Genomic DNA, 18,828 nt, shown 5'->3' on the forward strand with positions numbered 1-18,828 from the left:
ACAGTGCAGACTCCAGGAACATGAGGCCACACAATGCAGACTCCAGGAAAAATGAGGGCGCACAGCGCAAACTCCAGGAACATGAGAGCAAACAGCACAGTGTCCAGGAACATGAGCGCACACAGAGCAGCCTCCAGGAACACGAGAGCACACAGCGCAGACTCCGGGGAAACGAGAGCGCACAGCACAGACTCCAGGAACACGAGAGCACACAGCACAGATTCCAGGAACACGAGAACACACAGTGCAGACTCCAGGAACATGAGAGCGCACAGTGCAGACTCCAGGAACACGAGAGCGCACAGCACAGATTCCAGGAACACGAGAACACACAGCAGACTCTAGCAACACGAGAGCACGCATTGCAGACTCCAGGGATATGAGAGCATGCAACGCAGACTCGAGACACCCTAGGGTATATAACACAGGGTATAGGAAATGAGGGCATAACAAAAGGGTTCCAATGCCACTCCTTGGGGTCACTGCTCTCTCTGGATCTTCCTGTCCTTAATGCTGAATCATAGCACACTTCAAAATGGTAGAAGATGCAACAAAAATTATTTAAAGTTTCCCGGAGGGGGTGGGGGTGGAAGTGGGGCGTAAATTTTACACCAACAGCGCACTTTTCCTTTCAGAAAGTCCTAAACCCACCACTGCAAAAATTGCTGTTTTGTGCATTTCGTTTTCCCCCATAACACAATTGATATACTATTGGGTATAGGCACACCTTAAGTCAGAACAAGCTCATGGCAAATTGCATTCCTATTATAACTTTTTTGTATGTCATACGGGAGGCCAGGCCAGCAGGTGTCAGTTTTCACTAAAACCTGAATTGCTGAATGTGCTCCCAAAACACTAATAAAAATCCTGCAGTGCAATGAAATTATAAGGAATTTAACTTAGTCACCTTGAAACAATAGTTTTGCTCATTGGCCTTTTTTCAGGGTTGTTTTTCAGTTTTTCATCGATTGTTGATTTGTCATTTTTTGAGGGATGTGTCAGATTTCTGAAGCTGTTAGCAGCTTTTCTGAGTTTTATAGGTTAGCACACTTGTGAGTATTGATTTTTTGAAGAGCTAAACAAAGTAATGATGCTAGGACCACAGCTCATTGTTATTCATCCAGTTACCCTGACAACATAACACACTGAATACCAATTCCAAGCAAATTATTTTTATTGATACAGTGTCAGAGATATATCTTCCATGCATTCAAGGTCATGCAAAAATGAAAATAAGAACAAACCCTTTGGCCGACCGCCATTTATTGCAGTCCAGATGTTCTACAGGACAGAACGCCTGGAACTCTTACGTGCAAAGGCCAATCAGAATTTCATATGAATTGTTTTTGCAATATCAGACCAATCTCCAAACTCAAAACAGTGTCTTTGCGACAGCACATGCAAATAGCAGTGTAATAAGAACAACAGTGATTTCAAATTCATTTTTTAAAAACCAGCAACATATTTAAAAATCCAAAGCATAATTTAAAATTCGAGGAGTCCAGTGATACTATCAATATGCCCCACTGCAGAAGGCAATATCATTCTAACCAGTGCCACGTGCTCAGTAACATATAGTATCTATTACTGCAGTCACATGAAGGTACTGTATCAGTAGACCCCTTGCCCCTCCCTTAAACATCTATACTGAAAAACATTCCTTATAGCCAGAGGTTGGCACACATTCTCAGCAAACAAAAAAACAAGACTAATAAAATTAAGTAACTTTCAGGCAAGTCACATCCCAGTCACACATTCATTCGCTTCAGTTACAAATAAAGGTTGAACCAATTCAGATGTTTGTTTTAAAAGGTGCCTGAAGTTATTGTTCTGAACGGGGGAAAAATGGATCAAACACTTCGAACAATTAAAGATCCATTTCACAATTTTTTCCAGTTTAGAAACAAAGCAAGGCTGTTTGGATTATCAAATTACAAATCAGTCATTATTTTAAAAGTGATGGTTCTTGTTCAGATTGTACCAGATTTCACAATGTCCCATTGAAAAGTTCAAGAATGGCCCCAGGGAAGCACTTGTCCAAACGCATGAAAGAAAATGTGTATTAGATGTGTTAATCTGCATTTATTATAATCACAACAATGTAATATATCTGAATAGCAAGCCTTAATAGGAGCTTTCTCTAATCTTAGCCTTGTTATTGCATATCACATCAATCTCAAAATGTTACTTTATAATTAAGGAAAAAAGTCAAATGATTGGTTCAACCCATCAAACGTTCTGGTATCGTAATTTCCTTTCCACTTTTACACATCACAGCAGCATTTGTGCAGTATATAAAACATGAATGTCACTTCAAAAATAAAAGACGTAATTGATGAGAAACTAAACCTAATGTGAAAACTGTCCTTATGTGACTCACTTTTGTCTGTTCTACGGTCCTGTGGTCAGAGCATGCAGCAGTTTATTTCCAAGTTGTCACAATATCATTTCTTGGCTAAACCAAAAAAAATTAAACTACTGAACCATTTAAAGGGCCTGTTAAATCAGAACCTTCTGCTCAGGCTTATCACTTATCTTGTATATACCCCTTGTAAGTTGGCATCTCGTCATGCCAAATATCCAAGTTGGTCTTCTACCAGGCTATTTGCAGGAGTTCCTCTCCTATAGATGTCACAGTATTAGAAATATGTTTATGAAAAATCCATGAGAATTGTTAAAATCTCTTCACACTCCCACTATGATGGTTGTGGCCTTATGGCAAAACAGAGAAAGCTGCTTAAAATGTCTGTAAGAAGCTTCTCCACTCCCCTGACCAAGATAGATTACAGGCCTTATTTCAAACATTCTGGAGTCACAAAGATCTCCTCCATATCTTTTCCTTTTTGTTTGTACAGAAAATCTGCGCAGCAAGCCAGTTACTTTTTATGCTGGTTTGTGAAAGTTTTAAGCTTTGCAAAACCAGTGATATCTGGGGTTGGGATAGAAGGAATGAGAGTTAAAGGTAACTTAACTGGCTCTTTTCCATAGAATTTTACAGCATAGAAAGAAGCCATTCAGCCCATCACCCACCAGTTCTCTGAGTTACTCACCCAGTCCCATTCCTCTGCCCTTTCCCCATTCCCTTTAAAATATTTTTTCTTCAAATATTTATCCTTTTAAAATCTAGTCTAGATTCTCTACCACTGTTTCTGCTAGGGCATTCCATGTCACAAACAAAAACTGCTAAACTTCATTTGTCTACCGATGATCTGGAATTTATGCTTTCTAGATGCTGACTCACCAACCAGTGGAAATATTTTTTCATATTTATCTTATGAAAACTTTTCAGGACAAAAAATGATTTGAAGAAATAATCTAATGACTATTACTCTGTGACCCAAAAGTGATAGTGGGGGGTTTAGGAGGTTATTTGGTTATTTTAATCTCTTATTTTTTTTGTAAGTCAATCCATTGCTGCAAATAATAATTTCATGGCACCATGCAGCACAAGTCCATGCAGCCTTGATAATGCCCAGATTCCACAATATCACACTTATTGATAGAGAATACTTTTTCAAATGATGATTATACTGTCAAATTGTGACATCCCTTATCCTCACCTGTGAAATAAGAATTGGCAGGACTCTCACACATTCCTCCATATCTATCTTAGGATACAACTTTACAGAAAAATGTTGTCTAAACTCGCAGAGCTCACAGTAAGCTGGGTTTTGGATATGAGAAACCAAGAAAAACATGCAAATTAATACTTTCCAGTTGCTAAGGCTGGTGGCACAGGAGAAGGCAGATAGATCCGGCTAAGATCCACATTGCCAGATCTGCACCGCTTAGGTACCCAGTGCAATTTTTCCAGCAGGCCTTTTAGTCTGGCCTCAAGTGGTCTCACCAAGAAAGAGCTGTAGCTCCATTTTAAATATTTTCCAGCTGCTTAGGATGGGATTGGGCCAATCACTCCCTATGCCTGCCTGAAGTGGACCTAAGGGAAGTTCCATGAGCTCTTAAAGGGTAGAGGACTTTTAAAAGTTTTTCTGTACATTTTTAGTACTGACTTCTGTTACAGATTTTTGTTGGTATTTTAATTACATTATTTTCATTGCTTGAAAAATATGATTTTTCTTTTTCTTAACAGTGTGTAATGTTTATGTAGAACCTAAAAGAACTGAATGTTGTCTTCTAATTCACAGGAAAGCCAACTGTAATTGAAGCATTGCCAAGACTTTAGCAGAACAAGTACAGCTGAAAAAAGGAGGGAAAAATGGAAACTAAGGGAACGGCAAGACATCTAAATGAAGAGTGCAGTGGTGGTTAGCAAGTCAAGTAAGTCAAATTAAAGTTAGTGATGGGGACAATTTTGAAGTATCACAAATACAGTATTTTAAGGCTGAAGTGGTACAAGATGAAAGAAGGCTTGCCAGGGACCAACAGGCACCAAAGCTGGATTGTCCACACCCATTGTCACCAACCATATCTGCAGGCTCTGGTACTCCTACCTGGGAATGACCTTTGGGAATAGATCTGTAAATGGTTCTAGGTCAGAATGGAGCCAGTTGAAGACCTGTGCCAGCTGCTGCATTAACACCTGCCAGTTTCAATCAGTCACATCAACTTTTCTGTCTCCACCCTCCTTTAGGCTAGCATACGGATTAACTGCAGTATTAGGCAATATGCTGCCTGCACATGTATCACACAGGCGACTGATACATAGGTCAGCATGGCCTGCATTCACATCTTTCCCACTGAAAGCAACAACAGCGTGACACAGCTGCCAATGTCACTTACCATGCATTTCCCAAAGTAGTGGAGGCATTGATAGCACTCACGTGGAATCCTGCAGCCCACCTTCTGTGTCAGTGGGTGACCATGCAACGTGCAGGTAGGTTATATTACAACAATTTTATATGTGTAGGTGAGTGTGTGTCAAGGGTGTCAATTGTAATTTGAAGCTTGAATGTGCACTGTGATGAAGAATGGACATACCCGATAAACAATGAAAGAGCTTTACAATCATGTGAGCGTTTGGCATGAACCTCGCACTAAATGGGGAATAGATTGACAGGTATCTCCTTGCCCCATGGTTACTTGGGTTATCTATTTGATAGTCTGTTGGGTAGTCTCACCCTGGCAGCTTCCTCAAGGTGTACCATCTTCTTACACATCTGTTCCCAGGTCGTGTGGGCACGGTACACAGTATTGACCCTGACTGCCACTTCCCATCAGGCGTGCTGCACTGATATCATCTCGGGAGGGTGTCTTGGAGTGCCAAACAGGGCAACCTCACCCCAGATAGCAGCACCCCTACTTTACCAACTCACCAAACAGGAAGTTCTATTATTTGCCCAGAGACTTCAGTTCATGTCTCCCCATTTATTTTGCAAGCTACTTTTTTGCTCCTACAGCTTTTGGAAAAAACTGAAATATTCTTTCAAATATTTAAATCCTTTGTAAGGGTTGCAACAATTTTTTTAAATGACCACATCCCTTTAAATGTTAGCTGCACCCTTTAGGGGCTGCTGACACATCCAATTTTCCATTCCCTTTTTGGCAGGTTCCTAGTGCCAGGCCCAATATTGGCTGGGAAATTGCTGTGAATAATTCATTAGGGCCAACCCTGGAAAGTTCCAGGTGTTTTCCAGTGGGAAGTCAGTGAGCATTATGCAAAAATATATCAATTAGTGACATCTTTGGAAGGCAGCTACAAATGTACTTACTGAGCAGTACCAGCAAGGTTGCTACACAAACTTAGTTACTCTGTAACTGAAAGCTAGTTTCATCTTTCAGGTGCTTTGCAAGTTCCAACACCTAGCTTACCGTGAGCAGACAGCATGCCCCAATAATTTTGCTCATGGATAGCTACATCTTTCTTAAGTGTATAATTCCTATCAGGTAAAACATTAAATGAAAAACAGTCAAAAGTAAATCTTATAAACATAGGACTTGTCTGTAAATCTCACTTAACACCAATGTTTCCATCATACAAATGTTTTTTCTCATTGCAAACACATGCTACTGCTCACCATTTTAAAACTAAAATATTTGGACATGGGCTTGCCTGAAGGGCTTCATGCAGTTTAAGGCATTTCCACACTGTGTCACTTGGTTATCATCAGTTTGCACGTTGCAGGTGGTGCCTACGAGATTTGTATCAATCAACAACAAACATCTTTACATTCTTCAGAAAAATCTATTCTGTCAAATAATCAGAATTTCACCTCATATTATCAGCCATGGCTCAGTGGTAGCATTTATGCCACTGAGGCAGAAGATTGTGAGTTCAAGTCCCACTCCAGAGACTTGAGCACATAATCTGAGCTGACACTCCAGTGCAGTACTGAGGGAGTGCTACACTGTTGGAGGTGACGTTTTTCGAATGAGATGTTAAACCCATGCTCCATCTGTCCTCTCAGTTGAATGTAAAAGATTCAGTGGCACTATTCAAAGAAGAGCAGGGGAGTTGTCCTGGCCAATATTTATCCCTCAGTCAACATCACTAAAACATGGTCATTTATCTCACTGCTCTCTGTGGGACCTTGCTGTGTGCAAATTGGCTACTGCTTCTGCCATTACAACAGTGACTACACTTTAAAAGTACTTCATCAGCTGTTAAGCACTTTGGGATATCCTGAAGTTGTGAAAGACATTACAGAAATGTAAATCTTTTCTTTTCTATCATAATTTTTCACTTATAAAAAGAGTTCAAAACAAAGAAAAAGACAGCTATAATATTACAACAGAAGGTCACTTTTGCTGATGTTCTAATTCTATACAGTTTACAGGCTTTGAAATAAAGAAACAAAACAACTGAAGGCTGATATGACCACATCATGCAGTGAAATCACTCAGCTTGTTGCTTCTATGGGTAAATTCCCCAATCCCACACTCCCAGCAGGAAGCCATGCTCAAAGGGAGCGTGGATCAGAGATATATTTTCCAACTTGTGCTATTGGGAAATTTACTCAGAGCAACTACAGCAGAAGAAACTTCTTTCACAAACTAGGCAACAATACTAAATCAGTTCAGATAATATGGTTTAAAAAAATAATTAATATCATGTTTAGACAAACTGCAATTTCATTTCTTTCCTGCTAGGAGGGCCGGGTAAAATATCGGAAGCTTAAAATACAAAATAAAAAGTCACTGATGTGCCACAAACTGCGTTGTTTTGTCGTGTAGTTACTGTTGCCGGATTCTCAGCCTCTTAACAATGATATTTCAGTCACACTTCTAAATATATAAAAAGAGTTACATACATACAATAATACATAATATTTAATGCTGCATGCAGGATTCAAGGTTGATTTTAAAAAGTTCTATTCTATTAATGAATAGCGTATCATACCAGATGGATTATCAACACTCCTCAATTTATGAGATACAACTTTAAAACTGGACAGTGCAGAGTAGATTTATGTCTTTACCCACTGGCCATTAAGCCTGGGCAGAACGCAGAGAAAAATTGGGTAGGGAGGATCACACGCTGGGAACAGAATCCACCTGGCTTTCCTCTGCCCAGTTTCCCTTTCTGTGCTCCACTCAGGCGATGTTTAAAAACAAAAATTTGCCCCCGCACACGGTGCTCATGAGAGATGGGCCTGTCACACTTGTGAATTTAATAACAGAAACATGCTTTTAGCCCACTCTGCACATATCTAGTATATACTGGATTGTTATAACAAAGCAAAAGAAGGTTGGTTAATATTTCTAGTTAATGCACTCTTTCTACCTGTCTGCTGAGATTAGTACAAATCCAGTTTACCATCAGAATCATGTGACTCTCTTTTCCGGTCGCATGATTCAAAGATTATACTTTAACACTCAGTGCTTGGAATAATATTCGATAGGGAAAAGATGGGTGGAAGTAATAGAAGGTAGCTTTGATTACAATGTGTGACATTGCAATGCAGGTACCCACTATAGATACGATAATGCTAATTTGTTTAGATCTCTACTTCAGCTTTGTGCCCATCGTAAAGGTATTTAAGTTATTGCAGCCATTTTAAGTACAAATCTTGGCAGCCACTCTCATCTGTCAGAACCCACAAATTCCATGCAATAGCAACTGCACTTCCCACATCAGAGCAAGTGACGTTACCTCATCTCTTGCAACACAAGTTTCACTCAACGTAGAAGCAATACTGATTGATCCCTTGCTGTACCATTTTGCTGTCTATCCGTGAAATTGCTGAAACTTGTTTTGAATACCATTTGTGGCCAAGAGACAGGAAACCTTAATTAGTGGCATCAATGCTCCCATTCCTCATCTTTCAGCCTTTGAGACAGCCTCTGAAAGATTTGCCCTGCTCCTGAAATTAACAAAGGTTACCTGACTATCTGGACTCAGGCTGCAATCTCCACTACATTAGAATACAAAATATTTTTGAGTTAGAAATGTCCTATTTTTCAGCTTGTTATAAACTGCTGTTCTGGTGCTAGAGCTATTTTGATTTCAAGAATGCATCTCTCATGGACCTGCTTCAACAGCGAATGTCAGCAAGCAGTAATGAATACTGTAATTTTTTAACTTTTAGCTCATTACATTTTAAAAAGATTCAATGCCACTATTCAAAGAAGAGCAGGGAGTTCTGGCCAACATTCCTCTCTTAACCAACACCACCAAAACAGATTATCTGGTCATTCATTTACTCATTGTTTGTGGGACCTCACTGTGTGAACATTAGTGTGGTTTCCTACACAACCGTGACTGCACTATAAAAGTAAAGCACTGGTTGTGAAGAGTTTTGAGATGTTCTGTGGATATCATAAAGTGCTGAATAAAAGCAAGTTCTATTCTTCTTCCTAACTGCTTAAATTGCGAAGTTGAACATTACTACAACAGCTTACATTTATATATCACCTTTAACGTAGAAAAACGTCCCAAGGCCCTTCACAAGGGTGGAATCAAAAAATGAATACCAAGCCAATGAAGGAGATTTTAGGAGTGGTTTGGTTAAAGAGGTGGGTTTTAAGCAAGGTCTTGAAGGAGGAGACAGAGATGAGGAGGTGGAGAGGTTTAGGGAGGAAATTCCAGAGAGTGGGCCCTTGGCGCATGAAAACATGGCCACCAATGGTGGGTTAAGGGAGCAGAGATGCACAAGAGGCCAGAGGCAGAGGAACTGAGTGCTTGGGGGGAGTTATAAGGCTGGAGGAAGTTAGAGATAGGGAGTTACAGAGATAGGGAGGGCTGAGGCCTTGAAGGGAATAATATAACAATCAGGCTCAATATCAATTTTGTGTTGGTTAATCTGCATTAATCACACCATTTTTAAAAAAACATACTTTGACTACTGCACAGCATAAGTTCTGGTAACATTCCACAGTCAGGATCAGCGTAGATTGATCTTAAAATGCAAATTTGGCACAAACAAATTCCTTTGCAGAAATGTATTAAATTATTGCAAGCTTTAATTAGCTTATGGAAAAAGTAGGTTTTGGAAATGGTGATCTTGCTGTGAATAATCACTCAGCAAGCTAGAAATATCATAATTAAGATTAATGCAAGCTGGAAACAAAAGGAAATATTGCATCTCAAATCCTTGTGCGTAAGTTTCATCTAAAGGTGGGTCTTGCAACTTGGTACAAGTTAGGCATTGTGAAAAATGGTTTGCTGACTTGATGTCTGGCAAAAAAAAGTCCTAAGTACAACCTTTACACTGGTGCAACTTATAAATTAGCTTTCACTGGCTTGTGAACACACTGCAAGCTTGTCAATTCTAACACCAACATGATTGTAAGCCTACAGTAAGTTAAGGTTCACCGTGAGGCTACAGAATCATACAGTCACACAGCACAGGAGGCGGCCATTCGGTCCATCGTGTCTGTGCTGGCCCTTTGAAAGCACTATTTAATTAGTCCCACTTCCCTGCTCTTTGCCCTTGGCCCGGCAAATTTCTCCTTTTCAAGTATATATTTGGGATTGTTCTTAGAACAGAGAAGCTAAAGGGGAGATTTGATAGAGGTTCTCAATATCATGAATGGTAAGAGTAAATCAGGAGAAACTGTTTCCCCTGGCAGAAGGGTCGGTAACCAGAGGACACAGATTTAAGGTGATCGACAAAAGAGCCAGCAAGTCGTAATGATCTGGAATGCACTGCTTGAAAGGGCGGTAGATTCAATAGTAGCTTTCAAGAGGGAACTGGATAAATACTTGGAAGGGAAAAAATTTGCAGGGCTATGGGGAAAAAGCAAGGGAATGGGACTAATTGGATAGCTCTTTCAAAGAGCCAGCATGATGGGCCAAATTGCCAACCTGTGTTGTACTAACTATAATATCCAATTCCCTTTGAAACCCACCACTGAATCTGCTTCCACCACCTCCCTGGGCAGCGCATTGCAGATCATAACAACTCACTGCCTAAAAGAATTTCTCCTAATTTCATCGTCCCCCCTCTCCTCCTTTGGATTTTTATTTCATTTTATTATTTTTTTGCAGAAAATCCATTCTGCTGCAGAGGAAGAAGGAATTTCTTCCCAGGTGGATTCTAGCTAACTCTCCCAAGGAAGGGTCCCACCGTCCCTGAGAGGGCTGCGATCTGTCTGGGGTCCGGTTCAGCCCAGGTTAGGAGCCCCAGTCCATCCATTGCTGCAAAGAGGGAGGGGAGAGGGTGGCGGCAACCCTCGCCGCCTCACATTACACACAAGGCGATTGGCACAACACTTTTGAAAGCCAATCCGCCCTCCGCGTGCAGTAAGTGAGAGCGGGAGTCACTCGCTTGGGCGGGTTACCAAGAGGGGGCAGGGAGAGTGGAAAAAAAATTTCGCCCTATCCCCCTCCCTCCCACACGATTCCAGTTTGGTATCTTCAGCATCTTACCCGTCAATTCCATACAGACAGCTATCTAAGCTTGCAGGAGTGCATATTTTTCTGGAAAACAGTAGTACACAGGGTTAAAAGTGGTAATAAAAGAAACGAAACAATTACCAGCATCTTAATTTACAGTCTTGGGCAGAAAAGTTTGTTCAAATTGCCCTTTTCCCTCAACAGCTCTGACATGGGGCGATCATTCAGCCAACTGAGTTGGCAGTTGGTCAGAAAACCTGTGACTCAAACCATGATGTTGCCTGATATTCTCCTGAGTGACAGCCTACTCTGCTGTTTTATATCTACACTAATATATTAAAAATCTAGCACACACTTCCTGTTTGTCACATTTAACTTTGTGTCACAATTTTGTTATTCCTTAAGCTAGGTGGCGTTGCTTTATTTTCTGACCCATTGCCTCCCCACAGCACTGCTCACCCCTGGCCGCTAGTTCCCGAAGCTCCCTACTCATCTGACCTCTCCGCCCTGTTCTTACTGCCAGCTTGCCTGCATATCTTCCTGTTCCATTTTCTCCTCCATAGCTGCCTACCACTATCTCGAGCCTCAGGCATCTGCCACAGCAGTCTACCCACCCATTACCCTCACCTGTTCCTGTCTCAACGACTGGACCCTGCTGCTTCCATCTCAGGCTTTTGGCATCATGCTCTGGCCATATGCTTGCACCAGCTCCTGTCCCAGCTTCTAATCCCTCAGGATTACCCACCTGCCATCCCACATGGCCTGCACCCCCACCCATCAAAGTGGGCCAAAGGGATCCTGCCGTGGGTAATCTACATAAGAAATAGGAGCAGGAGTAAGCCATACGGCCCCTCGAGCCTGCTCTTCCATTCGATAAGATCATGGCTGATCTTCGATCTCAACTGCACTTTCCCACCCAATCCCCATATTCTTTGATTCCCTTAGAGTCCAAAAATCTATCTATCTCAGTCTTGACTCTGCCTGCATCCTCTCTTGAGACATTGCTGCTTCCAGTACAGGCCTTGGGCATCTGCCTTGGGACACTCACCGACATCTACTCCTTTCCTGACTTGTGCTCCCTCCACTTCTGTTTAAAAGCATTTAAAGTGCTAATATTCTGTAGAAATACTTTAAGTGCCTTCAAAGACCTAAAACCCTGTTTCCCTGCTCAGTACTGAGAAACAGATTCTTAGTTTCTTAAAGTTTCTGGGAGGGAGGATGGGACAAAGAGTGAGAGAGTGTAAGGGGAGTGATGGAGAAGCAAAAGAGAAATGGGGAGCGAGGCAGTGGTGACAGGCAGAGATAGGAAAGGGCGATAGGGAGAAGTGACATAAAAAAAAGAGAGAAGCAGCAACAGCAGCGACTGGGAGCAGGGGTTCACATGGGGGCAACCAGGTTGTGGAAAGACGATGCAAAAGAAATGTACTCACTTGATATGGTACACCTTCAGGAAGAGAGGAGGGGCAAGGTACAATGATGAAGAGAGGATGGCTGTAGTGAGCTGTAAGGTGTAGTCATCATGCTGCCAAGCAAGGGATTGAGAATGGGAAAGAGTATAGGAATGATAAAGGGAGATCATTCTGGTCATAGTAAGAATCAATGTTCAGCTACAAGAGAACAGGGAGGACGCATGGGGTGATAAGATAGAGTTAAGGACACCATTGCATGCAGGTGAACTTGGAGCAAAATGGTAGAGGAGTTGAGGCAAAGCAATGAGTGTGAATTAGTGCAGATGCGGTTGAAACCAACAGAGACACAGTGGGGGTGAAAACTCTCTTGGGTGATGGTACAAAACAGGCGACAGCGAATCAGCAGCCTGTTTTACACTCTGCCCGATATTAGTTTCCATTGATTTTGAGTTACTTGTGATCTTGCCATCTTCATTGTTGGGAAGAAGCAAAACAAATCCTAATGTCTCTGCAAAGAAATGAATGTCCAGCGGAGTGTAAAATGGGCTGTCGATTCGCTATCACCCGTTTTGCCCTGAGACAAATTTCATCCCCAGTGTAACAATGATTGTGGGGCGAGGGGAAGGAGTCGCAAACTCTAAATACATTCTCAGCATTTAAGCGCTTTATCTCTCCCCATCCACAACCCGCCACCTCCCACTTCAAATAAGAAAAATTACAGATGGAAAAGAAGATCACACAGAGTCAATCACAGCAGATCGAGCGAGAGAGATAGAGAGAAAAAGAAGAGGAGCTAAAGGGAGAGAAGAAAGCACCAACTCAATGACAACAGACAGGTAACAGAAACATTACTTGGTTTACTGTGAGCAGTGCCTTGTGGATCCACTAGTTTATATTAAAAATATCCTTCCTTTCTGTACATCGTTGCAAGGCTTGGGAGCCAGACCTTTATCTCTGAGGTTACTGAACACCAAGGTTCCAATAACATGCCTGCCCTTGGTACACACTTGTGGCAGGTTATCTCCCAGCTGCAGCCTGCATTTGAGCATTTGTTAATCGCACTGCTGTTTCCTTTCTTCTGGCCCAAGGTTTTCTCTATTATCTCTCCTTGCTCTTTGCCGATTAGAGCTGTGAGTTAAAGCTAAAGAATTTTCCTCCTCTGCTGTCTTTTTAAACTCCTTGCTTAATAAACAGAAGAGATATTTCACATTAGCAAGCCGTCCAGGCTAATTGTATCATTTCTGTTTAACAGTTACTTGTGATCTTGCTATCTTCATTGTTGGGAAGAAACTAAACAAGTCCTAATGACTCTGCAAAGAAATGAAATGGGGGTGGGTGAAAGAAAGAGCGAGAACCCTATGGGAGGGAGGGGCAGAGACAGACCCTACTGCTGGCAAGAGAGAGAACTTGTTTGGGGTGGGGAGGAAAGAGAAACACACAAACATCCTGTTAAATGTGGTGTTGGACAAGAGAGAAGGAGAAAGGCCATATTAGGGGTGAGAGACATAGAGATCCTATTGTGAGGGCTGGAGTGAGAAACATTTTTTTAACTTTTACCACCATCACATCTGCTGTGTGTATTAGGGAGAGAGGGGGGTAATCTTTTGAAGGACAGAGAGGGGAAAGGAAACGGAGAGAGGAAGAGAGAGCTACCCCTATTGAGGGAGAGGGATCAAGAGGGAGAAAAAGACTCTACTGCTTGGAGGGACGATAAAGAACCTGCCGTAGTGTAGGGGCGGAGGAAAGAGAAAAGAGAGATAAACCTTGGTTGGGAAGGGAATGAAGAAGCAAGACCCCAGAGTAGAGCATGAGAGGTACTTTACTGAAGGGAGGGGGGTAAGATAGTTTTGGAGAGTGAGGGTGGAGGAGAGAGGAGTTATCTTGTTCAGCAGGTGGCCAGAGATAGGGACTATTCAACAGAGGGGAAGAGATAGAAAAGAGATACAGCTGTGGAGAAAAGGGAACAGAGATAGACAGACAGGCACACATTCTGTTGAGCAGACAGAGGCGAGTGAGAGTGTGAGGTAACATATTGGGAGCATTGAGAGAGACAGGATAGGGGAAATTTATTTTTTTAAACATTTATTCTGATCAAAGCCACCCTGTCTCAGTGCTTGAGTGAAGGGTGTGGCCTTGGCACTGATTAGGTATGTGACCGGGGTTGGGTGCGTGGGTGGAGAATTCAGCCTCAACATCAAACAGGTGAGAGTGGCATCGGTGTTCTTAGTTGGGCAGCACAGTTTGGAGGGATTGTGAACTGGCACAAGGAAAGGGGGTAGGGTTTATGAGACTGGCAAAGGAGAAGATACTTCAGTAAATCTTCTCCTTGCCCAGTCCAGTACCCACCTCCAACCTGCTACATATTGGCTGCTATCATACTGCTTGTCATCCCCTTTAAAAAGGTAAAAGCTACAAACTTAGTAAACTGTAAATGAAAATATATGAGAGGTGTACAAAGAGTTTAGGAAATGGAGGAGGGGAAGGAGAGACAGAGAAGACACAGAGAGGTAAACAGAAAGAGAAAGTGAAATGAGTCAGATATTTACAGAGAATATAATGAAAGGAAATGTGTGAGAGCCATATAAAGAAAATAAAGAGTAGAAGGCAAAAAGACAGACAGAAAGGGAGATGGAAAGAATTAAAAAGTAGGAGAGACACAGTTACAACAACGACTTACATTTCTATAGTTGCTGATTATATATAAAATGTCTCAAGATTGCTTTATAGGGTGGTGGATGGTGAGTGGACACACAGGAATGGGGGGGAAGGAAGAGGGTTAGGAGGGGGAAAACACAGTGGAAGAGGAGGTCTTAAAAGGAGGCAGGGAGGGATCAGGCAAACCAAAGGAGATGCTGGGAGAGAGAGAGCTCCACAGGGCAGGGGCATGATAGCTGAAGGAGCAGCTAGGTGGAGTGGAGAATGAGCTCATATTTCAGAAAGAAAGATACGATTTTAATTTTTGGCCATGAACAACACCACAGGAGATTAACTAGTTTATATTTAAATATCTATGTATAGGGTTATGATGGTGTATTACTGGCTGCAATTAAGGACGTAAAAGGGAAATGGCTCACTGCTAATTGTCATCGTATTATGCAGGGAATAAAAAATAACAAAAAATAAAAATATCCAATTGTCTTAGTTGCTCAAAAAAAAGATATGATTACTTAACACTCTGAGGGTGAGCAAACCATTAGTAATTGGGATTTTCCACTTTGATTTAACTGTAGCTGACCCCAGCCCACTGAAATACCAAGGCAGATCCAAACCAAAAATAGCCAAATCAAAAACAAGTTAAAATGAGAAGTGTTACAAAATCCATAAATCGAGATAATTAAAGTGTGATTCTGTCCAGCCTGTCCTGATCAAAATGACTATGTTTGAGCAAGTTTGACTTTTTGGTTAAATAAATTCCTAACCCTTAAAGACAAAAGCTTCAGGGAGCGTACCAGTTGATTTGTGACATGGCTCTTGCCTACCCAAACTTATTTTAAGGTTCAAGGTAATTGTTCAAACATAAATGTGGAATCACAGGTTGCAGTACTGACAGAATATTGTGTGGTTGGCTCCACACTGCAAGCTGGTAAATTCTGCCCCTTCTCCCCCATGGACACATAAAATTGGGGACAGCAGTGGCAGAACTGCCATTATCATACATTCCCATAATCAGATTTTTTCTCCTTAAGCAGATATGTTAAACACTCCAAACAAGAGAGTGGAACTATTACATTGTTAGCAATGGGCATGGATTTTTAACAAATCCATGTACAAACTTAAATGGTACATGCTAAATAAAACCACAGAGATTCAGGGTGACTTCATTGCAATTTAAATCCACTAACCAGACAAAGCCTTCACAAAAAAACGACAGGACTAGGCCATTTAACACAGTCATTACAGACGTAGTCTAAAGGATGGCTGCATAACGCAGGTGCAGATACTATCTAGTTCAATTGGAAACCTGCTGGTTTTGAGAAACATTGGCTATCAAATCAGGATCAGGATAGCATCCATCAAGCTTAACTCTGTAAACTTTCCAGTTATGTGCAATGTGTTTTATTAGTATTGAGTATGCCTGATAAAGCATTGTGAGATGCTAATGTTTTGGCAGTGGAAAAAGTGCATTCCCACAATGCCCTGCACCCCACCCAGCAACTGGATTTTTACAACCACTCACAATGTTAGTTAAATAATTTGAAACTTAATTAAAATGAAAAAAAAGTACAAGAATGAAAACACTTAAAAGGCAGCTGTGGGTTCTGTTTGTTGGAAGAGGTAGCCCCTCTCCATATGCTCCTTATAAACATGCTTCCTCCAGGTTCTTTCCTTTTTCTTTGCTGGTCCCTGAGGTTCAAACATTAATGGCGTGAGCGTGCTTCTTGCAGAGCGGCTTGTCCTTTTTGGAATAAAATGGCTGACCCTCTAGGTTCACATGGCACACCTGAAGAAAAGACAAATTACAACAACTTTAAAGGCCAGACTCGAGTCAAACTGTAATTGTCACAGGTCAACTTACAAACTGATATTTCTGAATATTTTTATCTTGTTACTGAGGTGGATAAACATGGCTAGAGCCAGGCCAGCACCAGTTTTGTTTCCTTTCCTTTAGGTTTTCCCATGGTGTGCACCATTGCCCATCCAAGAGGAAGGGTAGGCAGCCTGATTCCAGGCCCATGCCAATGGTATTCTTTAATTAACGTCAGGAAGTGTGCAAAAGCAGTTAGGTTGGCCTTCCTTTCAATTTTCCCTCTATAGTCATTGGAAAGCTCTTCTACCTACTCAGCATCTCCCACACATGACCCTGCAGTTTGGCATCTTGTTGTCTGAATAAATCTTTCGTATGAATGCTATCCTAATAATCTACGGTAAAGCAAGGACTGATTGTCACCAAAACCACATCAAAAACTATCTTCCTGAGAGGAAGATGGAGTTATGTGACAAGTAGAGGAAATTTGTCCTGTTAAGTTTGTACATATGCTTAAAAGAGGCAGTAACCTATGTTTAAGATGGATTCCATTCACTTCCTTAAATTCAAAATGGCTAATCTGTCTGCCAAACAGTTAACCTTTTGATCTAGATATGAAATGATTGTGCATTTTACATTATTGTGAACTGGGAATGTTAGCAAATAGCATCACATTGTTTACTTGTTTTTCTATAAAATTGCTACCTCTATCTTAAAAAGGTTAGCAGTCTGTGCAAAGAACCAGTTATTTCATACGTACAGCACAGACGAAGCAGGAGTCATGCCAGGTATAACCCAATGCTTCAATGAACTTGTCTCCAGCCTCCACGGGGAAGTCACAGCCATGGCACTTAGTGCTGAAGAGGGCAATGTAATCTGGAAAAAAGGGTAAGAATCTCTCACTTCAGTATTTATCAGCAAGAAGTAACAGAAGAGAAAAAAAGAAACACAAGACAAATCATAAATTCGAATAAATAAAAAGGAAAAGAAGAACTAAAAGTATGCCTCACAGTCAATTAATCTGGCAATGGAGGAACGTTCTCCTCATACCATATTCCAGCTGAATGAGCACCAAGTGACCTGCTCCCATACCTCTGCCAAGGTTACTTGCAACCAGATGATAAAATGTGAACAAAGGTACCCTTTGTAGTGGTTCTTTCTCTTTTTAAATAAATATCTACACTGTGGGCACTGCCAAGCATCTGCTTGGCCACTCCCTCTGGAGGAGGGTTCGGATTTGGATGTCAATAGGTGGGGAACCACAGGTCCTATGTGCCAGTGGCACAGTTTGCCCAACTATGTAGCCACACCACCTGGTAAAATACCCCTTTCTAAATTCAATATCACCTCTCCGTCAAATAGATCGCTCGGTTCACCAAAATTTTACGGTAAACTATCCAATCAGCCGACTACGTTGTACGGAAAGGCAACGGTACAGAGGTAGGATAATGAATGTGTTAAAGATGGCCGTAAATGTTTTTATATAAAACAGGAGCAGCATCTGGAATAAGTTTTTGAAATCAGACATATATGTAAGTAGTGTGGATAGTGATATTATTGGCATACAGAAACATGGCTAAAGAGGAGGAGGGTGAGGAGCGAGGTGGGTATAGAATATTTTGCCAGAACAACAATATATTTGTTCAGTGCTGCTCACTCAATGTCTCAGGGCATTTAATGAGGGGAAAGTTGAATGGGGTTGGGAGAAATTGGAGCTGGGCAAGAGCACAAAGAGATGTTCTTCCAGAGGCTTTTAAAGGAAATAAGAGAAATGGTCAGGTGGAGTGGTTTAAAACGAGAGTTCTAGAAGGCAGAGATGTAAGTGCCTTAGGATCTGCCACATAATGTCCAGTGGAGTGAGCAGGGAACAAGAAGTAAGCCAGAGTCAGCAGAGCAGAGGGTGTGTCCTGAGACATATGGTGAGAGGAAATCACTCAGATAGGGAACAGCAAAACCATGGAGTGATTTGAAAATGAGTACACTGATTCTGAAATTGATACAGTGGGAACAGGGAGCCAATGGAGTTTGACAAGGATGGATACCAGAAATGTGAAAGATGACTCAGGCCATAGATTTTTCAATTGGAGTTTGTGAAGGATGGAGGGGGGTCAGTGAAGAGGGCATTCAATATTCAATAAGCCAGCCCGCAACATGAAGAAGTATGGATTGGGGTTTTGCTGGTGGAGGGACAGAGGCAAAGGCATAAGGAGATAACATTC

At 41.6% G+C, this 18,828-nt stretch overlaps 1 protein-coding gene across 1 annotated transcript in view; it reads right to left on the minus strand.

Annotated features, from left to right (window-relative positions):
* Nucleotides 1–1,156: 1,156 nt before the first annotated feature.
* The window catches only part of ldb3a (LIM domain binding 3a), a 256,055-nt gene continuing 238,383 nt past the window's right edge, over nt 1,157–18,828 (minus strand). The window contains exons 20-21 of the mRNA XM_067972340.1: nt 17,370–17,485; nt 1,157–16,585 (exon numbers count right to left, since the gene is read on the minus strand). Coding sequence (XP_067828441.1) covers nt 16,496–16,585; nt 17,370–17,485 — 206 coding nt within the window. The 3' untranslated portion in view covers nt 1,157–16,495. The remainder of the gene's footprint in view (nt 16,586–17,369; nt 17,486–18,828) is intronic.

Source organism: Heptranchias perlo, chromosome 36 (assembly GCF_035084215.1).
Source record: "Heptranchias perlo isolate sHepPer1 chromosome 36, sHepPer1.hap1, whole genome shotgun sequence".
In the NCBI taxonomy this organism is placed as follows: Eukaryota; Metazoa; Chordata; class Chondrichthyes; order Hexanchiformes; family Hexanchidae; genus Heptranchias; species Heptranchias perlo.